Source organism: Chionomys nivalis, chromosome 17, assembly GCF_950005125.1.
Source record: "Chionomys nivalis chromosome 17, mChiNiv1.1, whole genome shotgun sequence".
Lineage (NCBI taxonomy): Eukaryota > Metazoa > Chordata > Mammalia > Rodentia > Cricetidae > Chionomys > Chionomys nivalis.
In genome coordinates this window covers 45,859,420-45,876,644 of record NC_080102.1, presented here as the reverse complement: position 1 = coordinate 45,876,644, position 17,225 = coordinate 45,859,420, and the positions used below count along the sequence as shown (strand labels likewise).

General features: G+C 43.2%; 1 protein-coding gene across 1 annotated transcript in view; it reads right to left on the bottom strand.

Annotated features, from left to right (window-relative positions):
* Mov10l1 (Mov10 like RISC complex RNA helicase 1) overlaps window positions 1-17,225 on the bottom strand; it is a 76,457-nt gene that overhangs the window by 16,755 nt on the left and 42,477 nt on the right. Inside the window, exons 16-22 of the mRNA XM_057792533.1 lie at window positions 14,706-14,805; window positions 12,339-12,517; window positions 11,449-11,595; window positions 10,650-10,771; window positions 9,003-9,102; window positions 7,760-7,924; window positions 4,587-4,760 (exon numbers count right to left, since the gene is read on the bottom strand). Of these exons, the coding sequence (XP_057648516.1) occupies window positions 4,587-4,760; window positions 7,760-7,924; window positions 9,003-9,102; window positions 10,650-10,771; window positions 11,449-11,595; window positions 12,339-12,517; window positions 14,706-14,805 (987 nt within the window). The remainder of the gene's footprint in view (window positions 1-4,586; window positions 4,761-7,759; window positions 7,925-9,002; window positions 9,103-10,649; window positions 10,772-11,448; window positions 11,596-12,338; window positions 12,518-14,705; window positions 14,806-17,225) is intronic.

Below are 17,225 nucleotides of genomic sequence, written 5' to 3'. Positions count from 1 at the left end.
ACAGGGAAGCTACATCCATGATGACAATATGGATGTCTAAACAAGACCTAAAATATAACACAAAGCCATGCCTTTGTGGAAGGGGGAAATCTCACTGGATCCCACTCCCAGACGAAGAACTATAGGCAACTAAGGACTGCTAATTGCGGGACAATTAGAATAAGCCCGCAATTGGCTATCTAATACCAAGAGCTCAGCTCTGAAATCATATACACACAAGCCAACACTAAACTGACTCTGCAAGCTATATTTATATATTTATGTATTTACACATGTATGTAACAACAGAAAAAGAGGCCATGAATTTGAGGAGAAAAAGGGGGTGCATGGAAGAGGTTGGAGGAAGGAAAGAAAATGCAGAAAATGATGTAATTATATTTTAAGTTAAAATATTAAAAAACTAGTGCGAGAAGAGATGAGTAAGGTAAGGTATCAAGGAAGAATGCTAAAGATAAAAGCTGGAAATAATGAAGGAGGGAAGGCAAAGGCAGATCAGTCTGTCCATCCTGGTTTCTCACTTGTACCAGAGGATGACAGAATGCTACTATAAAGAGGTGATAAAGGCTTTAGGATCTTATGGGGCCATATTGTCCTGTTCAGTGCTGCTACTAAAGCAGAAAGCAGCACAGCCCAAGTGGTCTGTACATGATGTATACTGTGGCTTCTCTATGACAATTCCTGTGGCAAAAAGACACAGTTTCCTCTGGGCCTGTTTTGTGGTATCTAGGATTTCAACCCTACCCTGAGCATGCCATAAACACCTTACTGAACGATTCTATCTGGTACATCCAAAGCACAGGTGGGCACCAGAACATTCTGTCTGCTGTCACCAGAAAAAGCCAAGCATTCAGTAAATAGGGGCCAAGCCTGCCAGCAACATTGCAGCCAATTCACACAGGGATGTAGTTCTTTCTGCTCATACTGGGCATGGACCACATGTTCTCAGGGCTTAGAATTTAGCAGATTACTTGACATTCAGAAATACTGAACTATGACTACACCACCTGCAGTGATCTCTGCTGATGCTCCACCACCTCTGTATCCACTGGAATACAAACGGACTTTTTCACAGCAGAAGCAGGACTTCCAGGTCTGAGTCTATTCTCAGTTCTTCACATGGCCTATCCAGAACATTGTCTTATCCAGCTGCTCCCCAGTGACAGTCTGCTTGGCTGTCCCTGCTGACTCTCACAACTGCATAGATTACACAGGCAAGGAAGGGAGTCCACCTCTTATGGTTACAAGATCTCTGAAACTCTGCCTGCCTGATACAGGACCCCCAGTTAAAAGTGTCCATAAAAGTCAGATGTGGGGGCTTCCACATGTAATCCCAGCACTAAGGAAATTGACGGAAAAGGATTTGAGTTCAAGGTTGGCCCGTGTTGGCAAGACTGTCACAAATAAACAAGGCAGGGGTGTGACTCAGTAGGTAGAGCCCTTGCCAGGCACGATGCATGGAGTTCTTGGTTTCATCTCCAGCACTGAACCAGGTATGGTGGTGCGTGCCTATAAACCTAGCACTTAGAGGTGGAAACAGTGGGGCCATAAGTGGAAGGTCATCCTGAGCTATATGTCAAGTTCAAGACTAACCTAGTATACATGAGATCCTATCTCAAAAAACATAACAAGTGGCTGGACAGATGGCTCAGAGGTTAAGAGTACTGGCTGCTCTTCCAGAGGTCCTGAATGCAATTCCTAGCAATCACATGGTAGCTCACAACCATCTGGTGCCCTCTTCTAGCCTTCAGGAACACACACAGGCAGAACACTGTATACATAATAAATTTAAAAAGCATACAACCAAACAACAAAAAGAACAACAAAATACCTGCCCATGAGAAACCTGTTGAAATATTTACCCTGGATCAAATAGAAATATTGGTCCACAGGCTACTCCTCCTCCCTCTCCCAGAGTGTGTTTCCTGGCCTCTGTACATGACCTTTAGGTTGTCATGTACTCCCAGGGTCTGTTGGTGATCAAATCTATATTTCCATCTTATTTCTCAGGAACTGAAAGGTACTTTTATCTCAAAAGTTCTCCATACTGGGATGAACATGGTAGCATACATCTTTAGCACATGTCTTTAATCCCAAGGCAGAAGTAGGTGGATCTCTGTGTTCAGTGCCAATCTAGTCTACAGAGTGAGTTCCAGGTAGTTGGAGTTACACAGTAAAACCCTGGTCAAAAAGAAAAATCCTCTATATCCACTTGTATTTTTTGACTCCCTTCCACCAACTTGTACCTTTATGGTCAACTACACACGTGCACATGTATGTATGTGCACACATATACCCCACACACTTCATCTTTGTGGTACTGAGGACTGATCCCAGGGTCTTACACATGCTAGGTAAGTATTTTACTACTACACTGCATATTTAATATACATTTAATACTGGACACTTTTATTTACTCTAATTTTGTAGAGTATATTTTGTAACATCAAGTCTAATGATTCATTTGTCTGGTTCTTTTTGACAATATTAAAAATTGAATCTAGGACTAAAGTGGCATATTATTTATGTTTTAATAAGTAAAGCTTGCCTGAATATCAGAGAGCAAAGCAGCCATACTAGTCAGTCATACAGGCCAGGCAGTGGTGGCATACACCTTTAATCCCAGGACTCAGGAGAGGCAGATGGGATCTCTGTGAGTTCAAGGCCACCCTGAGTAAAACAAGATTGAATCTGTCTAAAAGAGAAACAGAACTCACACAAAGATGATCTCAGCACTAGGGAGGTGTAGACAGGAGTGATATGGCTGGGCAGAGAGGGGAATATAAAAGGGAAGAGACAGGAATTCAGTAGAGTGTGGAGTCTGAGGCTGGCGGACAGCACTGCAGGATTGCCCCTGTGTCTGAGCTTTGGTAGAGACAAGAGCTCTCTAGTGGCTTGACTGCTTTGCTTTTCTGATCTTCAGTTTGAACCCCAATATCTGTCTCTGAGTTTTTATTATTTGTGCTACATAGGACTGTACTCGTTTTCTTTTATAAAACACTTTAAACTGTCATTAAAATAGTCCTCATAAAAAAAAAGCCTGTGGTATTTTTTTTGTTTTTCAAGACAGGGTTTCTCTGTGTAGTAACCTTAGCTGTCCTGGAACTTGCTTTGTAGACCAGGCTGACCTCAGAGATCTGCCTGCCTCAGCCTTCTGAGTGCTAAGACTAAAGGTGTGTGCCACCATGCCTGGCCTGTGGTAATTTTTAAAATTAAACTGCATTAAAGAATTGAGATCTTTAAGATATTGAACTCTCATTTATGAATACGCCCTCATGTGCTCAAATTAAGCTTTGTGCCTTTGTTCCACCATAACACTGGTTATCCTCACAGGCTCATTTCTGGGCACCCTAGAGAGAGATTCCTTCCACTATAACAGCCACTTGTCTTTCCTGAGGATGGGCAGAGCTACCCAGACCACAAGGAGGGTATTCCTGGGGAAGGGGCACACATTAGGACTTGGTAAGCACTGACAAACAGCCTTTGAGAGGGTTCTCCAGAGTCACCAGCACACACTTCTTCAAATGCACTTCTAACAGACCCAGAACTTTTGTCCTTAAAAGATTTAGAGAGAAACTGAGTCACGGACTGCACTTGGGTGCAGCTGTCTGTGGGCTCACATACCTACAGGACCAGGCTATGGGAGAGGAGGGCTATTTGCCATGATCCTCCCTTCTGGGTGTGACACCAATTTTGGATCATAATTCAAATCCTCTTCCCTTTTGAGAAGGTGAATGTAAAACTTTATTTCTGGTTCTGACAACCAAATTACCAATACAAACTACCTGCTTTTGGTGAATTCTTGCAGTTCATTATAGCTAATGAGCATCTCAAGCCCACTCTGTGAGGTCTTGTAGGAAGGAGACTCTGTCCTTGTCATCCCCACCCCCCGCCTCTGGAGCTGGGGTTGGGTGCTTGGTTGACTGGTTCTTGTGGGTTCTCAGCTTGACTGGTTCTGAGGGTAGGGCAAGTACTGTCAGGATGTCAGTCCTTAGTGCCCAGTTTCCAATGGTCTTTCCTGCCTTACTTCTCAGCCTTCTGTTTTTATTCAAAGATTTATTTTTATTTTTCATTATGTGCCTGTATGTATATGGTAGTGCAAGCTTAAAGGCATCAGATCTCCTAGAGCTGGAGTTACAAGTGGTTATGTGTCACCCAATGTGAATGCTGGGAATTGAACAGAGGTCTGTGACTGTAAAAAAACTCTCTTAAGCACTGAGCCATCTCTCCTGCTCATCCTCCTAATCCACACTCTAAGCTCTTTGATACTGGCTTGTGATTCCTTTTGGAACCCAGTATTTATCTAATGCAAACACCAAAGGGCAGGGCCTGCAATATCTACTCTTAAGCTCTTTCTGTATGAACTCTCTGACAGGAGAGGTCAGCAGCAGCCCTTTCCTGCTGCCTTACACTTAAGGGATCAGAACTTGCCATCCCTACCTCAGGCCCATGGAGAATGCTTGGCTAATGTAGCATAGATGGGGACTCGCAACATTGGGAACATCATTGTTCTCTGAATGAAGACAGCTCCTCCTCCCCTTCCTGCAACACCAGATGCAAGGAGCACTCAGTAGTCAAGGCAGACTTACCCTCACGCCATGGAAGATGAGAGGGAAGCCTTTTCTGGGCAGCTTCTCCCAGCCCAGCAGCGAAGTCACTACTTTGGGATCAGCACATACCTCAAGCTCCCTGTGATAGAACAGGCGAGAGGGTAGCGCCAGCAGGGCCGAGTGGGACCTATAGTTCTTCACTAGCTTTGTGACCTGTAGGGAAAGGGTAGGCACAGGTCACGAGAAGTCAAAACCATACAGCTCCTGTCCAGGTTTTATCCCTGTTGTCCTTGCAAGGCAAGCTTGAAACCAACCATCTTACTGCTAACGTCATGGGGTAGTTCCCTGCTCCTGCCTCTATTCTATTAGCTTGAAATCTGAGGCCAGGACAAGTTTCTCAGGTGACTCTGAATCTTGAGGATCCATTTTAGCAGAAAAGGTAAACATCAGGAGGGACAAAAGGCCTCTTTTGTGATTCTTCTGGGTCCTGATTGTTGAGTGTCTCTTAATGGGTGCAGTCAGCTCTGGATACTTCTTTGTGCTGCAATTTTTTGCCTTTGATCTGCCACCTTACTGTTGAAGCCCACATGCGACTCAGTTTCCATCTGGAGTCCATTCTGACTTGTAAGTCATTTGAGTTCAAGCTTGCCTGCTTTGCTTTTTCCAATAACCTTGAGGGCTGTGAGAGACTTCTGATTTAGCCCATGAGAGAAGAACACACCATCTAGTAGTATATTGCTGACGACAAATCTTAGGAACCTCAAGATAACAGCAAGTGCATGTTAGAAGGCTGCTCACTCAAGGACAGGAGTGGTCTTATGGTTAGACACTGACTGACTGTGCTGTGTTTTACTTCTGCTTTTGTATATAAGCAAGTTCTAAAATAAACTCTGGGCTGTTTTGACATTATATCCTATGTTTTCTGTCTCAGTTTTTTTTATCTGACATTTCCTTAGCCTTAATGTCCCCCCAATCCAGGAACCCTAGCTGACTTTGTGGGAGTAGGCTCCTACATCTTACAAGCTCAGCCTTTAAATGAAGTGCTATAAAGTTCTGACTCTGTGCTGCGGGCAGAAAGTAAGAGCTGCTGAAACAGCCCTGGTACATCTTTGGTCCTGGGGATAGTACTAGCATGAGGAAAAAGCTTTTTTCCTCCAATTGCTTGGGAAATTGGTGCAATACAAGCATCTGTCTTTGTTTATGGCTGTGATGATCAATTGTCACTGTCAACTTCTTTAGATTTGGAGTTGCCTAGGAGACACACCTCTGGGTGACTCTGTTGAAGGTGTTTCTAAAGAAGTTTAATAAGGTGGGAAGACCTCTGAATGTGGGTAACACTAACTCGTGGGCGAAGTCCGATACTCATAAAAAAGGGAAATGGAGGAAGCCAGACTGCTTCCTGATGGCAGAGGCCTCCCCCACCATGCCTTCTGTGCCATGCCTCCCCCACCATGCCTTCTGTGCCATGTCATATTATCCCCTCAAATGGTGCCAAAACAAATCTTTTTCCCCACAAAATTGTCCCTGACAGGCATTTTGTCAGAGCAACTGAAGGAATTATACTGGCAAATGCCCATTAGCCCCAGGACAGTAAACCACACTTCAAAAAGCAGAATGTGTCCCACCATGAAGATCCACACCAGCTCAGAAAGCAGAGAGAACAAGGAAAAGAGGAGGAAAGGACTTCTTTTTCAGAAAAGGATGTGCATGCCCCAACATGCACAGGAGGTGGGTGAGAACGTCTCTCCACGGGCGGGGCAGCACGCAGGCATCCTCTCTGACCCAGCAGACGCCATGCTGCACCCATCCTAGGGGCACCTGTATGTGTTCCTCTGTTCCTGGGACAGTAGGCACCTTTCTTATGAGTGTTATCCCAGAGATCCTCCTCAGCCTGAAGAATTACAACATACTTTCCCCAGTCTGTGCAACACTCACTCCTTGGATTTCCAACGGAGGAAAGGGTTTTATTTCTCTGAAAACCTCTCATGACTGCTATACTTCATTAACACCAGGAAAACAAGTTCAGATGGAAGTCTGTTGGTATTATAACAGTTTAGTAATAATAAAGTTTACAGAATGTTTAATTACAGAAGTTTCTAGCCATTTAATGATGTCCTACAGAGTTCAGATTCCCAAGTTCATTCTGTTGTGAGCTCCCAAAGATGCACTTTCAGAATTTGACGGTGTGTAAGTCCAGTGTTAGGTGCAAAGTGTCCCTTTCAAACCCCAAATGGCAGTTCCACTGGCACTGTCCTAAATGACAGACTGGGCTCAGCTCACACTGGACTCTCACAGGTACACAGAAGGATTGCTGCCGAAAACCAGCATTCCTCAGAAACCTTGACAAGTGGGTTTCTGTTTGTAACGAAAGCTATCACTTCCCTTATCTGTCCCATTCAGCCAACTATCTCCAGAATGGGCATCTAGCTCCTTATTAACTCAGACAAGCCTTTAATAGGTCAAAGCCCCATGCTAGTTCTCTGGCTATTCCAGTTAACTCACCTACCTCCTGCTGCAACACAACCCTTATAACTGACAAAACTCTCCCACTATTTCTCCTCTCTCTGCCCAACCCCAAGAGATCGCCTTGGAAGTTTGAGTAAGTTTTTCCTTCCACTCATGGAAGGGTCTGGTTTGGTGGTTTCACCAAGCTCACACTCACACCCAGAAGCACCTAGGTCAGAGGACCACACAGGACAGGCCCTCTCTTCCTTCACATAGTTACAAAAGCCATTTCTGTTTCCCTGCATTTACAGAGTAAGGCAGATTTAACTTCTTTTATTGTCTTGGATCCCCAAACTCCACATCATCAGCATTATAATTCCATGGCACCCTCTGATCCAAACAGCAGTCCCTGTGTGACAGAAGAGCAGGCAGAAAGCACCTTAAATGCTACCTGGGAAGTGGAGGAACCACACAAGCTGCTTATCATCCTCCCCGGATATCTGTGCATCACTGTGCTGATCATGCTTCCTGAGGGGAGGAGGGCAAGGAGCAAGTGGGTGTTTGTGGAGATGGAGATACATCCAGTTCTCTTGTGCACAAGTCTCTGCTCCTGTGCTTGACTCATAGGCAAGGGGAGGTGGGTGAGAGCAGTGTGGCAGCTGCCCTACGGACCTGCCCTCAGCAGTCCCCCTCCTCCAGCCAGCACTGTCTGCTCCAATAAAACTTTGCTCTTTCTCCATTTGTGTGACAGAGAGTTTGGAACTCACCAAAAGAGGGTTGTATGCACCACAAGCACCAAAGGCATTCTCGTCTCTCAGGTATGCTGGTCTGGACATCAACCTCTCCAACATAGACACATTCAACCCATAGGCCATGGCCAGTCTGGACTTGATGACTGGGCCAAGCTGCATGGGGTCTCCAGCAAGAACAATCTATAGCATATACAAGAATGCCTGATTAGTGTGGAGTAGACAGGTATGCAGTCCAGCCACAGTAGAAGAGTTATGGAAAATGACAGGAAGAGAGCTCTGAATAGGGTAGGGCTGAAGTAGGCAGACAGGGCCCCCTTGCACACTCTGGTTATGTGGAATAAAGGAAAACGCTGAGAGACCATGGTGGACACAGCTAGAATTGACAATGACTTAGACCGAGAAGTGGGAAATGAGAAACTGGATGGGCTTGAGACTCAGGTTTCTCCACTAAGCAGTTACTATCTGCTTTTATCAGTCCTGGTACAGCAGTCCAGCTGCCTCTTCCACTTATCTCTCAATGTGACAAAAGCCTCAGGCATGCAGCTTCTGTTCTGGAATATTCTGCTGTGCCTGACCATAGGAAATTATCCTGGGCCCTTTTCCATAATGTCCTTTCCTGATAGGCCTCACACTCATTAACATCATGCTGACTAGACTTGGGAGTGTTTTAATTAGACCAGTTCTTGTTCCTGAGTTCCTCCTAGACTGTCTCATAGAGCCTGTGACTTGAGGGGAGATGGTGGGAACACATCTGGAGGATCCTGACAAGTTCACAAGTGGGTGTCAGATGACCTCTCAGCTGGGGCACTGAAAGAAACATGTTCTAAAATGGTAATCCATGTCACTGTCCAAAGTAGCAGAGAGAAGATAAGATGGGGATCTGCCAGGAATACACAGAGCTGGAGGGGCTGGGGTCTGAATGAGGAGCCCCTGGAAAATGTAACGGAATGACAGTCAGACCTTAGCAGAGCATGAAGCCCTGTCCTCTCCCCTCTGCCGTGTGGAATACCCACAATGGAAATCAGCTGTTGAGTCTGCCATTGAGTCCCAGTACCTACAATGGCTCTTATCTTCTGTTGCAATAAGGAAATAATAGCAGGCAAGGACCTTTCTTCCCAGCCACAGAAGACTGATGCTGTGATGAACAGCACAGCGCTGACCTCCCGGATCCTCAAGTCCTAGTCCTTTCACTTGAAGGCTGTGACTGTCACCGAGGGAAAACAGTAAGACAGAAACACACACAAGACACAGATCTTACCTGACCATTGATGTCTGAAATCAGTCCCAAAGGAATAAGGCATTCTGGCTCACTTGCCTGCCCTGCCTCGTCCACAAACACGTGTGTGAAGTATCCAACTCTAGAGCCAAAGACGTCTGAATGGTAATTTCACTGTATTGTTTAGCAACTGCTACCTAACACATATTGGCAAAACTCTGCTCTGCAGTGCTGGGATCACAGTGGGGTTTTCCAGGGAAGATAAGACCAAGAGGTATGGGTGTCACAAGACTTGGAGTCACAGAGCTGCAGGCCTGCTAGGAGATTCATACACATCCCTATCAGCAGTTGGTGTTCTGTAAGCAGAACGTGTACGTGTTTGGAAGGACATGAAGGGGTGAAGGTGTGTATGGACAAAGCCCAAGACCCTCCTGGTAGCTTAGAATTCTGGCACCTTGTATCACAGAAACCCTTTGCCCTTGCTTAGACCTGCACCCTCCCAGTCCAGCAGCCTTTTAGCCATGTGTGGCTCTTAAACATCTTACAGTGGCTAGTCTGACATAAAGAGCTATAAGTTTCATACTTGAATAATTAAATGTAGACTGTCTCATTAGTGATTTCATACTGGTTACATAATTAAATGACACTGTGGGGCCAGTGAGATGGCTCAGAGTGTAAAGGTACCTGCCACTAAGGACTTGAATTTGATCCCTGGGACATACAGGGGTCAACTCCCTCAAGGTGTTTTCTGACCTTCACACTTGCACCCACACATGTACATACAAAACAAAATATTGAAAATATTAAATTCCTAGCTTAAAAATAAATAAAATATAGGCAACTAAAGAATCTTTATGAAATAATCTGCAACCTGCTTGCGGCTAGCTACACTTGACTCTCTCTGCTCTCAGATGCCTAGAACTCAGGTCAGAAAGGTGAGCATGTGTGGGCCTAGGTAGTCATCCTCACAGCTACATTCTGGGGTGACTCTGCTCCAAGCTGCAGAGCTGACTGTCCTCAGGATCTCAGGAGTTAGGACTCACCCTCAGGGAAGCTTGTTCCTACTCCTCCCTCAGCCTGGCCTGTGCTACCTCCTCTTCTTACCAAGACCTGGCTTGCTGCCTCCCTGGCTCACTTCTAGTGCACTTGGGACATTCCTCCTAGCACTGAGGACAAGTTCTCTGTCCTTAGCCCATCCCTCCTTACCCTCCTGCACTATCACTGCTCCATCTTCTCGGGAGATTCCACTAGTGGGTACTTGAGCTGCCCCACACAGGATTAACCTCACGGAATTCAGCTGTTTCCTAAGTAGCCTGACTTCCATTGATCCTTTAAGCTACTCATTCAGTAGACTTCCGTAAACTAAGGGTCATACCTAATGCCTCTTCTAGAAATTCAAGCCTCTTGTTGCTCCTATCTCCATTCTTGCTCACTAGGCCCCAGCTCCGCAAATATGCTCAGGGCTCTCTAACCACTGTCCATGCTGCTCGCCCACCGCCTATCCACTGTACTGCTGAACCCTTTGAGTCTCTTGGTCTCATCAATACTCCTGTTTCCTCAGAAAAGACACCCACCCCTTACTGCTCTTATCCTGTGGCTGACACCGCCCTCCCCTACTCAGTTTCCATTTGGTCAACCTCTTCTGACCTAAGTGTGGGGGACTCTGCTCCTCCAACGTTCGACACTTACCTCACTCCTATCTGGTAGAACAATCCTGCACTGCTACATGTGGTGATTATTATCCTGAAGCGTGAGGCTCTCCAGATATCTTCTCCATCTCTGCAATATGGTTTGATGGCATCAATAATAGTCTGAAACAAAGAGGTTAGAGTCAGTTTGGGTTTCAATTTATTGATCATTTATTTAAACTGGACAAAACAGCAAGGCTGGGAGGAATTCTACAAGATAATCTTGCCCTGTTGCTACTTCTTAGTGATAATTAATTATTAATGATTATCTTAAATTAAAATGTCTTATATTTTCATATTAAGTCCATGTTTTATGAACTCTAAAGGCATGAATATACTATAATCCTTTACATAATCCAGAAAGCAACTTACTATGTTTTTCTAGTCATAATTTATTTTTTGAGAAATATTTATTTTATTTATTCAAAAACAAACTAGGATACTCTAATTTTCCAAAAGGGATAGTGGTAACCAAATCAATAAAACAGAACTAAAGAGAAAATAGAATATATTTGAAGAATTACATCTTAGGAAACAAGAGTATTGATGAGAATTTAACAAAACTGAGACTGTCCACAAAAGCACTGTTAATTTGGAGACAGGTTGAGAACATAATGAAATATTCAGGAATAAGAGCCCACCATGTAGCTGAGTTGTATCACAGTAATAGAGCAATTTTTTCCATTATAACTTTCTACAATAGTTTGGTGTCTACCAAGCTATTACCTCCTGCTCAAATCTGCCCACTAAGTATTCTTCATAGAAGGATTCTAGGTGCCTATCCCATGCCTGGGGCTCACCTCCTCAAATCTGCAGGTAGCATTTACCCGGACCATGGCAGCTGGCTTCAGAACCTTGCTCTCATGAAGTCGCAAACACACAAGGTCAGCAGCACTGTTGGAGGGAGCGCAGACCAAAATCCGACTGTCCGGCAAAGCATAATGTACCTGCATTAAGAAGTAAGAGACCAGGGATCTTATTGCCACAGAGTGGAAACCCTGAGTATTTATTCAACATACAGATTCCTTTATAGAGAACAAGGGGTGTGGGATTGGATACTAATCTCTGAGCATCTGAGACGTTCCTTGCAATGTCCAAGTGACTACCCCACCTCACTGGGCACAGACGAGATGTGATCAGGTGGTAGCTCCTCCCTGCCCTCAGTCCCACATACATACAGAGAAAGAGCAAATGCAGGGCTATCCAAAACCTGTATATGCTATATTCCCAGCTCTGCAACCATGACCTTCCACACACCTCCACAGACACATCCATAGACAGCACCAAGTGATATCAATCACACAAGCCAAGCTTGTAGCATAACATAGAACACTCACAGTACGCTTGCTAATCAAAATCTGGAATGACACTGCAGTACTGTATATATACAGTATTTTCATAAATTTAATCAGAAATATAAAGGAGAGCCCAGCAATAGCTGCAGAGTACTGTCCAGGCAACTTCTTCAGTAAAGCTTCACAACAGGATCAAAGGTTTACTGTCTAGAAATGAAGTTTTCTTCTACACTTATGAAATAAACTTAAAATCCTAATACATAATCAGATAATGTTAGGAGCTAAATCATTCTTAAATTCTTTACAAAGGTCTCTGGAGTTTAAACTAGTACTTTCTCAGACACAAACACATGAACACAGCACAGAACGATAGCAACCAGCACCACCGTTCTTACCTGCAAAACAGCCTCAATTATTGTCACAGTCTTTCCAGTTCCAGGAGGTCCAAAGAGAATATATGGAAGGGGTCGGCAGTCACCACTCAGAATCCTCCTCACTGCCAGCTTCTGGTTTTCATTGAGCACTGGATTGAAAAACTCCTCATCTCTTGCTTTAGGGGTCTGAATTTCATCTACTGCATGTGAACATGTGAAGTGGGAAAGACAGCCTAGTCAGACCATCAGATGCTTATTAGATGCCATAAAGGCCAAATAAAACATGACAATGCCAACAATGTTCAGTGTGGCAGGAGAACATGTCCCAGAACCATCTTTGTTTTCTGAGGCAAAGTCAGGAAAAGTTAGTTTTCTAAGCCACTTATAGATATAGCATCCCCCGAAGTATTACATACAGGGTTTAAAACCTTTTTTGTTGATGATTTTCCCCAAACATTTAAATGAGTTGTTTTAAAGTTGGCATACAAAGTAGTAGATTTTACTGTGACTCTTTCATACTTCGTTTGAGGTGACCTTCCTGACGCAGTCTCCCGCCCACTACACATCCACTGATTCTCTTCCTTCCCGCACGGCCTGCACTCTGCTCTCATGTCATGTGTAGTCTAAAACCCCTTCTTTCTTTCCCCAAGGCCCCCTTAAGACTTCCTTCTCACAGCACTCTTTCTATTTTTATACCTATGTACCAACATATAAACATGTCTAATAATTAAAATTTAGGATGTGCATATGAGAGAAAACCACTTGGTATTTGTCTTTCCAAGTCTGGAAAACTGCATAGTAATTTCCATTCCATAATTTTCCAGAAAAGGATCACAATTTCATTTTTCTTTATCTTAATACAGCTGTATGTATTAAATTTTATCAATTCAAATTGGATGGGTTGGTTTCACATTCAAAAATAAACTATGTTTAACAATAAGTTTAACAATAAATATGTATCTGTAACCATCTCTTGTATACTAACTTTGATTTCTCGGGATATATATCTAGTAGTATATCAGAGCAATATGAGAGTTCCTCTATTCATAGTATTTTTAAAAAAGATTTATTTTACATGTATGAATGTTTGCCTACATGTATGTGCACCACGTGACTACCGAGTGCTTGCCAAAAGAGGGTGTCAGATCCACTGGAACTGGAGCTGCAGACGGTTGTGAGCTGCCATGTGGGCACTAGGAACCAAACACGGGTCCTCTGCATGAACAGCCAGTGCTTCTTCAATGCTGAGCCATCTCTCCAACCCTACTCTTATTTTTTAATTTTTTTGAAATTTCTAGACTGATTTACTAGTAGTAAATATGGGTTTTTTATCAGCACTTCTTTGATGTGGGATTTCCCTCTGTATGCTGTGAATATATTTTCTTACCATTGGCTAAGAAAGAAGCTGCTTTGACCTATGGCAGAGCAGAATATAGGTAGGCAGGAAAACTAAACTGAATGCAGGGAGAAGGCAGAGTTGGGAGACACCATGTAGCTGCCAAAGGAGAAGGACGCCAGAACCTTACCGGTAGGCCACAGCCTTGTGGTGATACATAGATAATAGAAATGGGCTAATTTAAGATGTAAGAGCTAGTTAGAAATGGCCTGAGCCATTGGCCAAACAGTGTTGTAATTAATATAATTTCTGTGTGGTTATTCGGTCTGGATGGCTGGGAAATGCAGCGCAGCCTCCAGTTACACTTGTTGTCTCTCCATGTTAGCCTCTCTGCCTCAGGTGAGATAGAATTTTGAATAGTTTTGATTTGTATTTTCCTGATGGCTAAAGATGTCGAACACATTGTTAAATGCTTACTAGGCATTTGTGTCTATCAGCATTACAAGTCGGGTGTGCTGAATCCTGCTTATAGTTTTTTAAATATTTATTTATTATGCATACAATATTCTGTTTGTGTATATGTCTGCAGGCCAGAAGAGGGCACCAGACCCCATTACAGATGATTGTGAGTCACCATGTAGTTACCGGGAATTGAACTCAGGGCCTTTGGAAGAGAGGCAATGCTCTTAACCACTGAGCCATCTCTCCAGCCCCCTGCTTATAGTTTTTGACACTGAGGCTAAGTGAGGGATCACTTGAGTCCAGGACTTTAACACCAGCTAGGTGATACTGCAGGACTGACTATATTAAATATAGAAAGCATACTACAACTTAGGAGCATGCATGGCAAGAATAAAGCAATCTAAGGTTTTTCTAAAGCATCTAATCTAAACCACCAAGACATCCCTTGGGAGCAGGCAGATGGGACTTCAGCCTTCTGTGGACAATGTGTCTGTCACGACTGGATCTTCAACCACAGTGTGCTTCTCAGGCAACTTCTTTCAAGTACAGGTTTCTTCACTGAGCCCATTATATGTTTGTACCCAACTCACTGGTCTCTGCAGTAGAGGCATCCTTCTCTGGCAGGTCTGTGGTACCCATGTTCCTCTCCTTTGTTGTATGTTTAGTTTGACCCTTCACTGTTTTCTTGTTCTGGAAATAATAATGGAGAAAGTAGTTACAACAGCAGCTTTGTGTACAGAAGTTTAAAGAGCAGCACCACACCCACCACCAACACTCTGCTGTCACACGGAACAGTTCTTTGGATAGGTCACAGGTCTACCCTTTGAAACATAATTCAAACATGAGACAGTGAATAAAAACCTGTCTAAAAGTTTATGCTTTTCCCCAGTTCTTTGAAAAATAAATATAAAAAACCTGAGTTTTGTCATGATGAAATTGAAACAGAGAGGTAATGAGGACTCTGCTGTGCAGCATCTTCATGCCTTCCTGAGAACACAGAAAGCCAGCACTGCTTGTCAAGCGTGTCCAAAGCCTACACAAGAACTGGTTTTACAGGTGTGTTTGAATATAGATATACTTTGCTCTGAGCCAACGGTATTGAATTTTTAAATTTTCTATTATAAATACTTCCTAATTTATAGCTTTTTTTTTTTCGAGTCAGGGTTTCTCTGTGGCTTTTGGAGCCTGTCCTGGATTTTTTGGTTTTTCAAGACAAGGTTTCTCTGTAGCTTTGGTTCCTGTCCCGGAACTAGCTCTTGTAGACCAGGCTGGTCTCGAACTCCCAGAGATCCGCCTGCCTCTGCCTCCTGAGTGCTGGGATTAAAGGTGTGCGCCACCACCGCCCGGCCCTAATTTATAGCTTTGTGTGTGTATATATATATATATATATATATATATATATATATATATATATATATATATATATATATCTTTGTGTAATCAATGACTTTTATATAATGAATCTTGAAGCTCTGCATCATAAAATTTCTCCATTAAAAATACATGCAGTCAAATTTTATTCTAGGATTTCTCAACGTGACCTCCGATCACTGTCAATTGGTGCTGAAGAGGATAACTGGTATGGTCTTAGTCCATGTGCCTAGCCCTGTAACTCTATTTGTCTGACCACAGTCTAGTCTGAGAATATACTTTAATATGAGGATGGATAAGTACTTTATTTCAATACTGCCATAGATACTTATAGCCTTTACACATACATGTTCTAATAGGTATTTCATATATATATATATATATATATATATATATATATATGAAATCTGCAATTAGATTTTAAAATTTATATATTAGAATGATTTGGTCACGTTTCTGAAAACAACAATAAAACTAGTTAGAATGTTAAGATTTACAGATTTGTGATGGGAGATAGCAGAGTTGGTAAAATGCTTCCCATGCAGGCATGAATACCCAAGTCCAATCCCTAAAAACACATATCAAAAGCTAAAAAACAACAAAAGTAGTCAACAACAACATGGGCTGGGGAGAGAAACAACTGAATTAGGAATCCTAACACCTGTGGCAGCAAGCTAAGGATGAGGAAGGCAGATGCATGCTCTAGCCTAAGGCTAAAGAACAAGGGTCAGGAGGTTGCCAAAGGTGTGCGTGAGTTTCAGTAAGATGACTGTTGTATGAGTGTGGACACTGGCAGGAGGGGAGGCTAGGAAGAGGGATCTGTCAGTCTGTTCATCCTATGCAGGCCTTGTCTGACGTGCTGCTACGTGATCACGATGGAGGCAGCAAGCTTTATCAACACACAAATTCAAATGCCAATCTCATTCACAGGTACCTTCACTGATACACAATCCAGAGTAAGATTCACTGAGCTTCTAGGTACTCTTTGGCCCAGTCAAGGTAACATGTAGAATTGATCATCACAAGAATATGCCTTGTCCTCCTACTAGCGCTGTTTTTGGTACGGGTCACTTGTATCTGTACTGCACCTGCCATCAATTGGGTTATACTTTAGCAATTTTACCTATCTTCCCAAAACACCAGGGGTTGAGACACCATTTAGCTATGTAGCCCGGGCGAAGATTACAGGTCTGAGATATCACACGTGGCCCCAATATGCTTCCTTACATTTTCTGCCTGCTCCTCTTTATCTGAGAGGCAAATAGTTAAAAGTGTGTGAGGCCACCTGAAGCTGTTCTATGACTTTTAATATTTGTCACTCATTTTAGGAAGAGGACTTGTGAATAATGGAAATTGCTTTTCCTGTTTTCTGAAATCTTTCTTGCTGTTTTCACATAATTTTTAGTGTTATGTCTTCAAGCTACTTTTCCTCTGGATCACCTAGTCTGGTACTATTTTGTACATTTTGTTCATCTTAGTAACTGAAATTTTTATCTCTAAAGTATGAGGTTGTGTTTTGTTAAATTTATCTTTCATGTCCCTCAGTTAAGGTCTTCATGTCTTTTCTTCCTTTCTTTTTGGAGTCAGGGTCTTACTAGGTAGCCCTACTTGGTCTGGACCTCCCCTTGTAGACCTCTAATGCCCATTCACCTGCCTCTGCCTCCTAAGTGATGGGATTAAAGGCATGCACCACCATGCCTGACCCAGTGTCTTCTATTATCGTGACTAATTAATAACTG